This window comes from Antechinus flavipes, chromosome X (assembly GCF_016432865.1).
Source record: "Antechinus flavipes isolate AdamAnt ecotype Samford, QLD, Australia chromosome X, AdamAnt_v2, whole genome shotgun sequence".
Classification (NCBI taxonomy): domain Eukaryota; kingdom Metazoa; phylum Chordata; class Mammalia; order Dasyuromorphia; family Dasyuridae; genus Antechinus; species Antechinus flavipes.
In genome coordinates, this window is record NC_067404.1 from 53874996 (window position 1) to 53890257 (window position 15262).

General features: G+C 43.3%; 1 protein-coding gene across 2 annotated transcripts in view; it reads left to right on the forward strand.

Moving 5' to 3' along the window:
* Positions 1 to 15262, forward strand: part of TMEM255A (transmembrane protein 255A) — a 92460-nt gene that overhangs the window by 17765 nt on the left and 59433 nt on the right. For both annotated transcript variants that reach the window (XM_051969234.1, XM_051969235.1), the window contains exon 2: positions 7727 to 7869. In XM_051969234.1, coding sequence (XP_051825194.1) covers positions 7727 to 7869 — 143 coding nt within the window. The remainder of the gene's footprint in view (positions 1 to 7726; positions 7870 to 15262) is intronic.

A 15262-nucleotide genomic window follows, 5' to 3' on the forward strand; every position in this document is an offset into this window, starting at 1 on the left:
CTGTAAGAAATGACCAGCAGGATGAATACAGAGAGGCCTGGAGAGACTGACATGAACTGATGCTGAGTGAAATGAGCAGAACGAGGAGGTCATTATATACTTCAACAACAATACTGTATGAGGATGTATTCTGATGGAAGTAGCTCTCTTCAACAATGAGATGAACCAAATCAGTTCCAATTGGTCAGTGATGAACAGAACCAGCTACACCCAAAGAGAGAACTATGGGAAATGAGTGTGGACCACAACATAGCATTTCTACTCTTTCCTGTTATTGTTTGCTTGCATTTTTGTTTTTCTTCCCAGGTTATTTTTACCTTTGATCTTAAATTCGATCTTTCTTGTGCAACAAGATAATTGTATAAATATGTGTGTGTGTGTGTGTGTGTGTGTGTGTGTGTATAAAACATATACTTTTAACATATTTAACATGTTTGGGACTGCCTGCCATCTACGGGAGGGGGTGGAGGGAAGGAAGGAAAAAGTTGGAACAATAAGTTTGTGCAAGGGCCAATGTTGAAAAATTACCCATACATATGTTTTGTATATAAAAAGCTATAATAATAAAAAAAAGAATAGGTTCTTCCAGACTAACCTCATTTTCTTTTTTTGACAGGATTATTAAAATAGTAGAGGAGGAGCATGTTGTGGATGTAGTTGACTTTGATTTTAGCAAAGCTTTTCATCAAGTTTTTTAGTCTACTGGTCAAAAAGGATTTATTAAGCCCTTGAAATATGGCTGGTCTTATGCTGAGTCTTTATAGTTATCGCATTTGAGCCTCCTAGCAACCGAGGGAAGGTAGGTATTATTATTATCCCCATTTTACAAAAGAGGAAACTAAGGTAGGCAGAGGTCACACAACAAGTAAGTATTTGAACTCAAGTCTTTCTGATTCTAGGTTATTTTCTCCATTGTGCCACCTAGTAGCAGTATATAGTATGAATGTATGGCAATCTCAGGGAAGGAAGCAGTAAAGGGGAAGAGGGAAAGCATTTCAGGCACAGAGACAAGCAATAGAAAGGCACTATACTAGAGTAGTGAAGAATAGCAAGGAAGCCGATAGAGATGGATCATAGAGTGTGGGGAGGGAGTAAAATATAAGAAGACTAGAAAGGTCCAAAGGAGCAGGAAAGGAATTTTAAGCCAATAAGAAGATTTTTTTTTTACAAAATGATTTCAGAGCTAATAGGGAGCCACAGAAATTTTTTGAGGAAGAGAAAGATCTGCAGTTTATGAAAATCACTTTGGCAGCTCAGTGGAGGATGGATTGGAGTAGGGAGATGTGGAGGCAGTCAGATCCATCAACAAACTGTTGCAGTAGCCCAGGTGAGAAGGCCCGGGCCAGGGTTGTACTTTCAGGGAAGAGGAGGAAGTATGTAGGAGAGATGTTTTGAAGGTAGAATGCTAAGACTCGATAACACAGCCAGTATGTAGGGTGAATGAGAACAAAGAATCAAAGATGATTCCAAAGTTGCAAGCCCCAGTGACTGGGAGGATGCTGGTACCTTGTGGGGAAAAACTCAGAAAAAGAAAGGAAGAGGAAAGTTTGAAAGAGGGGAAGGTTAGAGACCCAGATAGTTCATTTTTTGGACACGTTGAGTTTGAAAACAAGATAAAGATGTCCAAAAGGCAGTTGGTGACGTAGTCGGGAGAAAGGCAAGTGCTGAATATAGAAAGCTGAGAGTCGTCTACATAAAGATGATTATGGAACTTTGGGAGCTGATGAGATTACTGAGACAGAGAGAAACAGAGAGGGGTGTGTGTGTGTGTGTGTGTGTGTGTGTGTGTGCGTGCGCGCACATTTGACTGAGAGAAGATTCTAGAATCTAGAGATGGCCTCATTAGGAAGGGCTCCCCCTACTCTGAGGGAGCATCACATTCACATTTCCCATCTTCCACTGCTCCAGGGCATGATTTAAATCTCTCTCTAGTAATTTCAATGTGTGGGTGTGATGCAATTCTATTGTACCCTAGTTATTCCCATCAATTGAATTTTCTGCAAGCTAATTTTTGACCAGCTTGGGGGAGGCAACATCTGTGGTAGAGAAGGAAATGGAAATCAGTGAGCCAACGGCCAGTCAATAGGCATTTAATATAATAATAATTGTTGTTGTTGAGCTGTGTCCGACTCCTCGTGACCCCGTTTGGGGTTTTCTTGGCAGAGATACTGGAATGGTTTGCCCATTTCCTTCTCCAGCATGTTTGACAGATGAGGAAGCAGACGCAGTTAAGTGACTTGCCCAGGGTCACACAGCTAACGTCTGAGGTCAGATTTGAACTCCTGACTCCAGGACGGATATACCATCTACTGCAGCACCACCTAGTTGCCTAAAATAAGAACAGCAAACTCCAATCCTGGCAAACAGGGTAAGGGACTTGCCTAAGGTCACAGAGCTAGTAAGTGGGCTGGAGGTCAGATTTTAATTCAGGTTTTCCTGATTACAGGACCAGCACTCTATGCACAGTGTCACCTAGCTGTCCGTATTTATTAAGCACCTACAGCATGCAAGGCACTTGTGCTGAGTGATAGGGATACAGAGACAAAAGGGAACCAGTCCCTGCCCTCAAGAAGCCTACAATCTCTAGGGGAGACAACATGTATGTGTATGTGTGTGTATAATATGTGTACATATGATCCATATACTATAGATAGAAGGTATTTGTGGCAGAGGCAGGGTAGTTACAGCAGGGAGAATGAGGAAAGGCTGCTGAAAGAAAACCAGGGACTTTTAAGAGGGGAGGTGAGGAGGGAAGGGAGGCGAGGAGGAGGAGATGAGGAGGGGGAACATTCTATATGGGGGGGGTGCAAAGTCAGAGACTAGTGTGTGTAAGAGCAAATGTGCCGGTGGATCTGAATGATACAGTTTGTAGAGGGGATTGATATCTAACAGTGGTGGGAAAGGGTAGCCAGGTGGCGCTGCAGTGGATAAAGCACCAGCTCTGGAGTCAGGAGGATCTGAGTTCAGATCCATCCTCGCACACCTACTAACTGTGTCACCCTGAACAAGTCTCTTTACCCTGTTTGCTTCCAAAAGAAAAAGAATGCTGGAAAGGTAGGAAGGGGCTGGGTTGAGATAAGTGGCTTTCTTGTTTGACCCCATGTGTGCGTGAGGAGAATCTTGAGGAAAGCTGGCACTGATTTCAGGTAAGTGGATTTACCAAAGCCCTGCACAAAGGAGATCCAGGTCTCCTCACTAGTTTAATAGAAGGCAGTGCCAGAAATGCCCAAATGAATGACAGGACCTGAGTTCCAGTCCCGACTCTGTGGCTTGTTCCCTGTATAAGGTCCCTGGTCGAGTCTCCTCTGGGCATCCCCAAGGGCTCTTGCAGTTCTGAATCTCAGATTCTGTCCCATCTCCTTCATTTTGTAATGGTGGGAGCTGAGACCCAGACTTTGGGTTACAAAAAATGAACGTTGTTTTCCTCTTCCTCTTCGGAGCAAGAGTGTTTCTCCTCCATGTCTACATGTGAGTTATAACTCTCACAGATGCTCGTATTATGTGAGGATACAGTTGACAAAGGTAAGTAGTTATTGACATCATTTTACAAATGAAGCAGTTAAGGCTAAAATGAAACGATTGACCTCAGGTCACTTGGCTAGGAAGTAGCATGTAAATGAGCATTCTGTTTGGAATGTGTTAAAAGTCTTATTTGTTATAGTTCTTTAGAGAGCCTACCTAAGTCAGAAGACCCAAGTTCCACTTTTACACATGCCAGCTGGGGGATCTTGGACAAGTCTCTACCTCTGAGTGCCCAGAGCAACTTTATAAGAGTATGAGTTGTAGATACAACAGGAGTTCTCTCTTTTTTTAACAATAGGATTTCTTTTTTTGTTTGTTCGTTCGTTTTTGTTTTGTTTTGTTTTTGCTGAGGCAACTGGGGTTAAGTGACTTGCCCAGGGTCACACAATTAGGAAGTGTTAAGTGTCAGAGACTCAGGTCTCCTGATTTCAGGGCTAGTGCTGTAACCACTGTGACACATAGCTGCCCACAATAGAATTTCTTATTGTGGGGCCCATGAACTTGTTTCTTGTTTTTAAAAGATTTTTATATATTAAAATAATATTTCATTTTATGCATTTAAAAATCTGATTCTGAAAATGGGCTTTTTCAGATTTCCAAAGGGATCTAAGCCAAAGGTTAAGAACCCCCGAGATAGAGGGAAATTCCATACTAGGAGCTCCCAACATTAATAAAATCATAAGCGAATCATAGACCTGCCTCCCCTGGTTTGAGATAGAGTGGCTGGGGAGCCACACAGCTTTGCAGCTGTATCTATGTGATAGCTGAAGGGGTGATTGTGTTTAGCCCAGGTGACTCCATCACAATGGGCTGTGCACTTCAAGTTTGAGTCACCATCCGGGACAATGGACACTTGAATTGGGGGGGGGGGGAACAGGTGCTACTTGGCAAGTGTGGCCAGTGGGCTCAATTGGGTTCAAGTAAGGACATTGCATGGGGCTGTCTCCAGCAGAGGTTGTGCCTGGGACCTGGGGCGGCCTTGCTAGTGCTAAGATACAAGCCAGGGAGCTGCCTTTAATCACTTCCTGACCCTCCCCCACTACTTCCCCCTTCTGGTGCCCAACTCTGCTGTTTTATCCCATTGGGGTGGTACCGGATAGTGAGGGAGGCAGCATTGACCCAGAGGATAGAGTGAGGGCATTAGCATTGATGTCTAGAAGACCTGGGTTTAGGACCTCTTGACACATTTGGCCGGGTATTCCTGTGTAAGCCATTTAACTTCAGTGCCACCTTGACAACTCTGAGACCACAATCTGATAGGAGGAGGGGAATTTCCACACCGGGAGTTCTTCAGACTAATGCATTTCTGCCTGTTTCCCCATTAAAAAAAAAAAAAAAAGATTGGGAGACTGAGCCATAACAACAACAAAACCTTTCCTCCGTTTTTAATTAAAGGAAGAGAGAATTGTCTGAAAGACCTCTTTTGTTCTGTGATAACCACAAAGCCTCCTATTCAAGATGGCTGGGCCTCTGAGGTTTCCTGAGGGCTTCGGGGCCTAGGGGAACTGTAGCTTCCTGAAGCCGCTGTCTGCAAGGCCTCCTAGAATGCCTTGGCTCTTGAATAATTGTATCAGTTTCCATTTCAGTAGCTTTAAAGATCCTCCCAACAATATGGAGGAGGTGAAGGGAGAATGCAGGAGCAGTTATTGGGGTCCCCCTTATTTTCTAGCAAATGCCCTGAAAAGTTAGATGACTTAGGGAGTCCAAATCCAGGCCTTCCACTTTGGAAAGCTGGCTTCTTCTATAAAACTTTAGTCATTCTTTTTTGGATTTGGGGCACAAGCCTCCCAGAGCACGGGGAGCCAGGTGCTCTTGTCGGCCAAGCCGCCTGGGAGCCCCGTTAAAAACATTTGTCCCCTCAAACAAATTCTGGGCCTTCCCAATCTGCCATGGATCTCAAGGGCAGGGCTTAATCTCAATGTCACCATATGTCATTCAGGCAAAAGCTTGGTCTTATTCCATGGGATCACAGTGTTGAAGTTGGCTTCTGATGGGGCTGGTAGTGGAGCAGTGGAGCTTTTAAAAATGAACTTGAAAAATCTATCTTGATCTCATGTGCATTTTAAGGCAAAACTATTTCTCAATTATCCCTGGGTGTGGATGTGGGATAAAACTGAAAAACCCAAACCCTACCCCCCCTCATCTGTGGGCTGATAACCTTAGAGCTCAGAGGACACTTGCTTCTTTCTCCACTGCTGTTTATTCAACAAGAAATTCTTGACAATCATTTCATACGCTATTTATCAGACATTAGCGTTAAGGAAATTATTTTCCCCTACGTACAGAAATACAGATTTTTTTCCCACTGTGAAAACGATCAAAACGAGGACCCTGGAAATTTGTGAAGTTGGTCTATCAAAAGGGAATAAAAAGGTGGGTGGAAGGAGCAAAAACAAATCAGTGAACGGAATACTTCATTTGAAATCAGGAAATTACCAAAAAAAAAAAAAAGAGAGAGAGAGAGAACCTTCGTATTGTGCTCTTTTAAAAAGTACATAACGCAGTGTGACTTGGGAACCGTGAAGGCTAATGCTTAATAGAAGAAGAAAAATAAAGATCTAGAATTCCCAATTCAGGAACCTGACTGATGTTTTTCTAAAGATAATGTATAGGGGATTAGTCTCACAAGACTATAAATTGTCATTGTCACTGGATGTCACAGGAGGTGGCCACTGGTTAAAAAAAAAGTTAATGATCCTAGAATTGGAAAGCAATTTTGTGCTTACAAGATAATCTTTGTAAAGATCTATAAAAATCCTGAAATTTGGGTTAGGTATAATGTGGTATGGCTCTACTTTCTGAAAGCTCATCTTCCACCTCCTGATTCAATTCCCCTTTAAACCTGGGAGAAAAACTCAGTGTCCTATAGCTAAATAAACATCTAAATGCCCCTCAAAAAATACACAACAAGCAAAACATCATTTTTATTTTAAAATAAGACACTCAGTTTTAACTGTTGGCCCTTGCTAGCATTCTCTGAGTTCATGCATTTATAGAGGACATATCAGAAGCAGTTACAGACAAAGAAAACCAGTAACTGCCTCTCTTCCGATTTACACCAAGGAGACTATTTCCTAATCTCTTACTCCTCCCTCAAGATATCCTTGTGGGCTTGAGATTACCCTCTTCAAGGCCAGATTTGGAGATCCAAGTAGGAAGCGCTACAGAGGGTGCCTTACTTAGCTGAAGCTAAATTCAAGATTGGTCATGAAGGGCCGGAGGGGGTTCCATGTACATTGGGAGAGAGACTGTATCATTGGAGATGGAATCATAGGGTCCTTGCAAGCTCCAGAGCCAGGTCTGAAACTATTAACATGGAATACCACCACCAATGAGCATATATTATGTGCCTAAAAACCACTTTACTAAGTGGTATAATAGAACTTTTCTTTTTCTGTTAAAGCTTTTTATTTTCAAAACATATGCAAGGATGCTTTTTCACCATTGACCTTTGCAAAACCTTGTGTTCCAGTTTCCCCCCCTTCTTCCCATCCCCTCTCCTAGATGGCAAGTCATCCAATATATGTTAAACAAGGTAAAAATATATGTAAGTCCAATATAGGCATACATATTTATACAATTATATGATATAACTTTTCTAGGTTGCCAAAAGTATAAAATCTTTCTTTTTAAATATAATTGGTATGAGCTTGGCCCCAAAGGGCCAAAGAAAGACACGATCCCCTTCCCTCCTTTGTAAAAGATGGGGACTCTGAGTGTGGAACATTGCATACGCTGTCAGTCTCACTGGTGATATACTGGTTAGTTTTGCTATCCTTTTTTCCCCTCTTTTCATTTTTTAATTCTTTTTCACATCAGAGATAGCATAGATAGAGACCATGAAAACGTGATTCTTGTCTCTGACGCTAATCTCTGTGAAGACTAGACAGTGCCCAAAAGGAGCCGACTTGCATCGGAAGAGGGAGTGCCCTCTCCTGATGAAATCATGGGTCTCATCCTGTCTTTATCCTACAAAAGATAACCATTGGGGAATGATATTTTCAGAAATAAAGGCGATGTAGAAACAGAAGCTCTCGATAAGAAGAATATACACACATACGTAGTTGGCTCAGTCCCGGCCCGCATTTGGTGCTGTCATTTTGACAGGTGGCCAAACGAAGCCCACGTCGGACCCTCGGCCTCGTCTCGGAAGCCACTCCAGCCCTGGATGCTATAAACAAAGTGTTTGTCTGTGTCTTTTTAGGGACCTTCAACCGAAGGAAACGGAACTCCCTCTATGTCACGGTGACGCTGCTCATTGTGTCGGTGCTGATCCTGACTGTGGGTCTGGCGGCCACCACCAGAACCCAGAATGTGACTGTCGGAGGGTATTACCCTGGAGTTATCGTAAGTACAGAGCTTTGAGCTAGTAAGCGAATGCCTCTCTGTCCCTCGCCAGTTATGGTATCTCACATCCCTCAGTGAAGACTTTCAGTCGGGCCCAGGGTTGCGCCTCAAGTAGTCCAACATCTTCATTTAATAGATGCAGAGACTCGGGCCCAGAAAGGGCACGTGAGCTATTCCAAATCACACAGCAGAGTTGAAAGGAAGCCCCCTGAACATCGGCCTAGAATTCCTTAGGTTGTACTGTGGTTGGCTTTGAAGATGGGAGGGCTTGTGTCATTCAGTGGAGATGGCACACTTCTATGGGCTTGAATCATTTTACTCCTTCCAAAAAAGAAAAACAGGAGAATTCTGTGGACAGCCTTGAAGGCTGGTACCAACTCCCTCTTTCCATGTCATGGCCTGCCATTGGAGGGAGGTGTTAATGAGAAAAATGGAAACCAAAAAGGGTTCGTCTTCTACACCTAGTAAACAAGAAGGCATCTTGGCCTAGTGAATGGAATTGTGGAGATTTGGATTCACATTCCACCTCTCAGCCTCAGTTTCCTCATTTGTAAAGTGGGAATTATAATACCTGAAAGGCCTTCCTCATTTGGAGAGGTGAATCTCTAAGATTCTAAGGTGTGGAACAGGCAGATTTTGCCTAAGAAGTCTCTTCACTGGGATGATTTTTTTGGTCTATTATTATTTGGTTCAGTTTTCAATTATGTCTGACTTTTTGTGACTCTGAAGTTTTCTTGGCAGAGATCCTGGAGCAATTTATATTTCTTTCTCTGTTTTATAATGAGGAACTCAGACGAACAGGATTAAGTGGCTGACTGGTCCAGGGTCACACAGCTAGTAAATGTCTGAAGCAGGACTTGAACTCCGAAAGAAGAGTCTATCCACTGAAGTTCTGTCTCTCTGTCTGTCTATCTATCTCTGTCTCTGTCTCTCTCCCCCTCTCTCTATCTACCTCTCTCTGTCTCTGTTTTCTGTCTCTGTCTCTCCATCTCCATCTCTCTCTCTCTCTCTCTCTCTCTCTCTGTCTCTGTCTCTGTCTATCTGCCTCACACTCTGTCTCCCCCTCCCTTTGCTGTTCAGTGGATCTGCTACTTCCCCTGGCACCATAGATGCTACTCAGGGAAACTGAGTCACACTGTCATTGGCCAGTGACCTCATTTGCAGGCAGGGGATGTGGCCCTCATCTAAGAGCCCAGAGTTGGCCTTCTTGCTTCCCGGAGTTTAGGATGTAGAAGCTGGGAGGCACCTTAGGCCTTGGCATCCCTCCTCATTTTCTTGGGTGGGAAACCGGCCCGGAAGGGTGAGGGGACTCGCTTGAAGTCATACAGCTGGTAAATGGCAGTCCCGGGACTCGAGGCTCGGGCCTCTGACTCAGCTCCTCGGGCTCCTTCTGCCACATCATGAATCTACACCAAACAATTCACTATTTAATTATATGTTGTTTGATATTGTTTGCTAATTGCCTCTTAGTCTCGCCCCAACTCAATTGAAATTTGGCACGTTTCTGTATAAATAAGATGGGAATGAAGTAATCAGACTCTTATTAAACTCCTCCACACCAGGAAGGAGGGATTTCTCCTCGAATGTTTCCCCTTCCTCCTCTGCCAATGCCAAGCCCACCCTGGGCACACAGAGTGAAGCTCTCGAGCCGGGAGGACCCTTAGAGACCATCTGGTCCATTCCCTTCTTTTTACACAGAGTGGAAACTGAGGCTCAGGGAGGGGAAGGAACAAGGTCAGACATAGGCGTCTAGATTCAGAACAAAGAGGGCCCTCAGAGGCCTAGATCTGGTCTAATCCCTTCATTTTATGGAGGGGGAAACTGAGGCCTTATTGTATTGAATGACTTGTCCAGGGTTACACAGACTCCCAGGTTTAAAACTGGAAGGTCCTTTGGAGGCCTTTGAGTCCAAGAAATGGAAGGCCACTGGAGTGAAATGATCCTTCCAAGCTCATACAGGTACTAAGTGACAGAGGCAGGTTTTGAACCCGGGTCTTTTGACCTCAGAGGCCTCAGAAGCCATCCGTCACATGGAACCATGCATACTGTTGGCTTCAACACGGGGTGCTCCCCTAAAACGAGAGCTTTCTGGAAAGAGAAAGAGATAGGAGTGTGTTTGGACAAAGAAGGTTATGATATGATCCTCCCATCCCTGGAGAGATGGAGTGGACAGAGTACCGGCTGTGGAACCAAAACACTTCCCTCTCTCAGCTTTCTCCTCTGTAAAATGGGAATCCCAATACCTGAGGTCTCTACCTCAAAGTATTGTTGTGAGGGGTTAATGAGATAGCACAGATAAAACCCTTGGCAAACATGATTAAGTAGAGAAGGATGAGGATTGAGACCGGCCTGTGATTTCATTGGCTTAGGGAAGATAGTCCCACTACCGATGCAGGTTGGTACCATGTCCGCAACTTAAGATTTTTCATAGAGGCAGCAAAGTGTAGGGTTTAGAATCAGGAAGACTGAGTTCAAATTCAGCCTTTTATTGACCTTAGGCTTCTTAAAAGCCCTTACCAGAGGCAGCAGAATGGGGGCATAAGGAAATTTGCAGGGTGGGAGATGGGAAATAGAAGCAGCAAAGAAGCATGGATTCCTAGATCTAGAACTGGGGGAAAGCTCAGAGCCCATGTAGTCCAATCCCCTTTCTTTACAGGGAGGAAACTGAGGCCCAGGGAAGGGAAGGGCCTTGTCCAAGGTCAAAGCTAGGATCTTTGAGCTGGAAGGGACATCCAAGTCATAGAGTCCAACCACCTCCTTTTAGAAATGAAGGAACTAAGGCTCTTGGGATGTAATATGCTTTGCCCAAAGTTACACCGATGGTGTTAGAGGTTGAACCAGGTCCTCTGACCCCAAATCTAGATGTTCCAATGTTCTATTAAGACAGTTGATGCTTTTAAAAAGATGAGATGAGGGGGCAGCTAGGTGGCGCTCTAGTGGTTCGAGCACCTGCCCTGGAGTCAGGAGGACCTGAGTTCAAATGCTGCCTCACTTAATAAATTACCAGGGAAATTCACTTAACCCCAATTGCCTCAAAAAAATCAAACAAAGGGGAGATGATACCGTCATTTTTGGTGATTGCATTGAATCGTTTTGCTGAACTGGTTTTCATTTTTTTATTCTTTGTTACAAAAGCTGGCTGGCTAGGGAGGGGAGGGAGGACGGAGATATTTGGAAATGAAGATAACCTATGAACAAAAGCTTTTAATTAAAATTGAGAATTTGTTTAATGTCCACGCTTTGGGGAAGGAAGCATCGTGACTGTGGTGGCCTTTGTTGCTCTTGTCTAGAGACAATAGGTCTAGCCAGGGTCCGAGAAAGGCTCTGTTGGCCCGGGTCCTAGGCTAGTCCTGCTGTAGCCACAGCTGGCTGCTGTTGCTGCCAATTGGGGCTCCCCGCTTCTCCCCCTGCAAACAGACAGCCGCGTGTGTATGTACCTGCCTGTTGGCCTGATGTAAGTGCTTAGCCCGTTCTCTTCCTGTGGTGAGGCGAGAACTCTGCTCCTCAGCAGAATTGGTTTTTATTTTTAAACCCAAAGAAGATTGAAGTAAGCGCCCATTTCCGATGGGTATTCCGGTGATTTGAAAATGCAGCTTGTCAGCTCTGCCCTGGACACCTTGCTTTATGAAAACGTTCCTGGCTAAGGTGTACTAGAAAGGGCCTCGAATCAAGAAGCCGAAGGCTGTCTTCTAGTCAGAGCTCTGTGACTTTGAATTAGTCATTGTCCTCCGTGCCTCAGGAAAATGAGGAGATCGGCCTCAGATCCTGCCGGCAATGGTGTTCAATAATTTAGGGGCTCACTTCCCTGAAACTGGAAGGACCCAACACCTTCATTTTACAGATGAGTGACATCAAGCACTTTGTTCAAGGTCACACAGGACATACGTGATAGAATTGCGCTGGGATTCAAACCCAGATTATATGCAGGAAGGTTATATTCTGAGAAGGGAGGACCAGGAGAAAGGGGTGAAAGTTTCAAAGGGGCCGATTTAAGCTTTTTCTAATCATGAGAAGTATCCCCAAATGGGCTGAGGTGCTGAGTTCCCCGCCTTGGGAGGTCTTCAGGTACAGCTGGATGCCCCCTTGGTTAGGTATATTATAATATATTATATGTAATATATAATATATTATATGTGTAATATAATATATATTATATATAATAAATTTTTTCAGGTGTAAATTGGACTAAATAAGGGGGTTGTAACTTAGGATCTGTAAATTTTTAAAAAATGTTTTGACAGTTGTATTTCAATTCAATTGGTTTTCTTTATGATCGACCATATGAATTTTATGTGATGCTTTTAAAACTGATTCTGAGAAGGGATTGTGCCCACAAAGCTACTGAGGAGTCCCCGGTCTAGATGGTCACTGAGAAGCCTTCTGTCATTCAGATTCCATGAGACTTTGATAGCAAATCCAATCCTCTTGCTCCCATCTCAAAACAAAAGGTGGGATTCAAAATCTCAGATGGATGAGATGAAGGTATTTTTGATTTATCTTTTTCAAAAAGTAGATTCGTTCCTTTAACTGAGATGAAAGTATTTTTCACTTATCATTTCAAAAAATAGATTTGTTCCTTTCATTGAGATGAAGGTATTTTTCACTTATCGTATCAAAAAGTGGATTCGTTCCTTTAACTGAGATGAAGATATTTTTCATTTATTGTATCAAAAAGTGGATGTGTTCCCTTAATTGGGATGAAGGTATTTTTCATTTATCGTATCAAAAAGTGGATGTGTTCCTTTAATGGTTTTTCTAGGTTAGGCAGAGGTAGTGCAGGAGGGGGTGGATGCAGATGATACCTGATTATTGTAGGGGAGTGTCTGCGGCTGACACTCGACCGGATGGTTCTGCTCCAGCAGACGTCCCAGACCACCTCTGCTTTTGTTTAGTATTTGATTAGGCAGGCCTGTCTTTATTGCCAATTAGGACTAATTTTACAGCTGTCCGACGGTTTGTGCTACATACCTACTATCTAGCTCTGCTCTGCCCTAGGGACTGAGAAATAGGCTTGCAGGCTGAGTGAACGTACAGCACGTGCAGAGCCAGTGAAAGGGGGAACAACAGGGAAGAAGCCATACCCTGGTAGACAGTGTGCCCTTGGTTCTAGACGTGTAAATGTCTTTCTCTTGTTAGATTGGAAGCACCTTGAGGTCAAGGCTTGTATCCGATCTATCTTTGATCCCCAGCCCAGAGTCCCTGTCACAGAACCTTGGGGGATCTCAGAAGTCGTGGTATAGAGCAAAGCTTCTTAAACTGTGGATTGTGACTCCATATTGGAAGGGGTCTCGTAACTGAATATAGGGTTTGTGAAATTACGATTTATTATCAATAAATGTTTGATTTGTATACCTATTTTCTCTATCTATATACCAAGGATCGTGTAAAAATTTCTCAGGTGAAAAGGAGTTGTGAGTGGAAAAAGTTTAAAAAGTCCTGATATAGAGGAAACGGGGCTGGATTTGGAGTAGGAAGCATGAGTTCAGACCCAGTCTCGTTTGCCCATGGGATCAGGGGCAAGTACTTGAATTTGAGTCTCCATGGCCTATCCTAGGAAAGTTGAGGGTTGGTCTCAAAGGTCCCTTTCAGCAGTAAGTCTAGTCTGACCTCTCCCTAAAGGCAGAATCCCCTCTATAACCTTCTGCTTAAGAGACCCCTCAGAGATGGGGGATTCACTTACCAGGACAGCTCATTTCCAAGTGTTTCTTGGGCATTCAAGTGGATTTGAGTAATAGAAATTGCAAAAGAAAGTTCAGATGCAAAGAAGAAAAAATCCATTTGAGGTTATAGATCAGAACCTCTTATAAATTTTGCTCTTTGGGGACATGCTTCCCACTTCCTGACCCTCTTTATTTAGGAAGGCCCAAGTATTGGCAATCTCATGTTCAGTTGATGGTTGTAATTTCCCTTCAACCCCAGGAGGCTCCCGGGGAGAATTCCAGTGTCTCTGAGATTTGCAGAGACTTATTCCCATCTAAGCCCCAGCTCTCCCTTTTGTACTAGTAGCTGCTTGCCTTGTTAGTCTAGGTCAAAGGCTGGCAAACTACAGCCAACCTATATTTTAAAGAAATGCCATATTTTAAAATGTGAAAACCAGTTCCTAGTTCACAGGGGCTACCAGAACAGGCAGCAGGCCATTTTTGGACCCACCGGCCGTGGTTTGCTGACTCCTGTTCTAGGGAGAGGTAGTCAGTGTGAGTTGTCAAATTTGAAGCCACCCACCCACCGAGGAAAAACTCTGCCTGATTTCCTAATCAACTATATTTCAGTGAACCCTCGTCATGTCAGCATTTCATAATGGAGACAATCATACAAGATAGCCTTTACTCATGACCGAGGATGTAAAAGGAATACAGTTTTAAAAATATGTATATCTGTGTGTGTGTGTGTGTGTGTGTGTGTGTGTGTACACACACACAAATGTATTATTTTATATATTTATTATATATTGTATTATATATGATAATACAATATATATTTAAAGTGAAATTTTAATTTAAAATTTAAAATTAATATTAAAAATAATATAATATACGATTACACATTATATATTGTTTATATACATATATTTCATAACACATAATACATATTTTTTAAACTGCTCTATAAGCTTGGCATCCACATTCCCTTCCAAACCCAGTTCTTTCTCTGGGTGTGGATAGCATTTTCTATCATGAGTCATTTCGAATTTCTTGGATCATTGTACTGCTAAAAAGAGCCAAATCTATCGTATTTGATCATCACACACTGTTGCTGTTACTGTGTATACAATGTTGCTGTTACTGCATACAGTGTTCTCCTGGTTCTGCCCATTTCACTTTGTATCAGTTCCTGTAAGTCTTTCCAGGTTTCTCTGAAATCTGCCCGCTCGCTCATCATTTCTCATGGCATAATAGTATTCTATCACGATCATATATCACAACTTGTTCAGCCTTTGCCCAGTTGATGGGCGTCCCTTCAGTTTCCAGTTCTTTGGAAAGAGAGACAAAGAGAGCTGCTATAAAGATTTTTGCACATGTGGGCACACAATCTCTTTGGGATACAGAACTAGCAGTGGTGTTGCTGGATCAAAGGGGGTTTGGTTTTAGGAAGAATTTTGACAAGCTTGACAAAGCTAGGGGCTTTGTGAAAGGGCCTTCAGATCATGTTGTAGGAGGCTTACTGGAAGGACTTGGGAAGGGTCAATCTGAAGGAAAGAGGGCCCATCTGTAAGTATTAAAAGGTATTTGCTTTGTTTCTCTTGGCCCCAGAGGATGGAACTTGGTGCCAAAGGCTGGGAGTTAAATTGGAGCACACTGAGGCTAGATGTCAGAAAACTAGCCCAAGATGGGAACTGTTTCCTCGAGAGGTGATGGCTTCCCCTGCTTTGGAGGTCTTCAGGCAGAATGGGGCT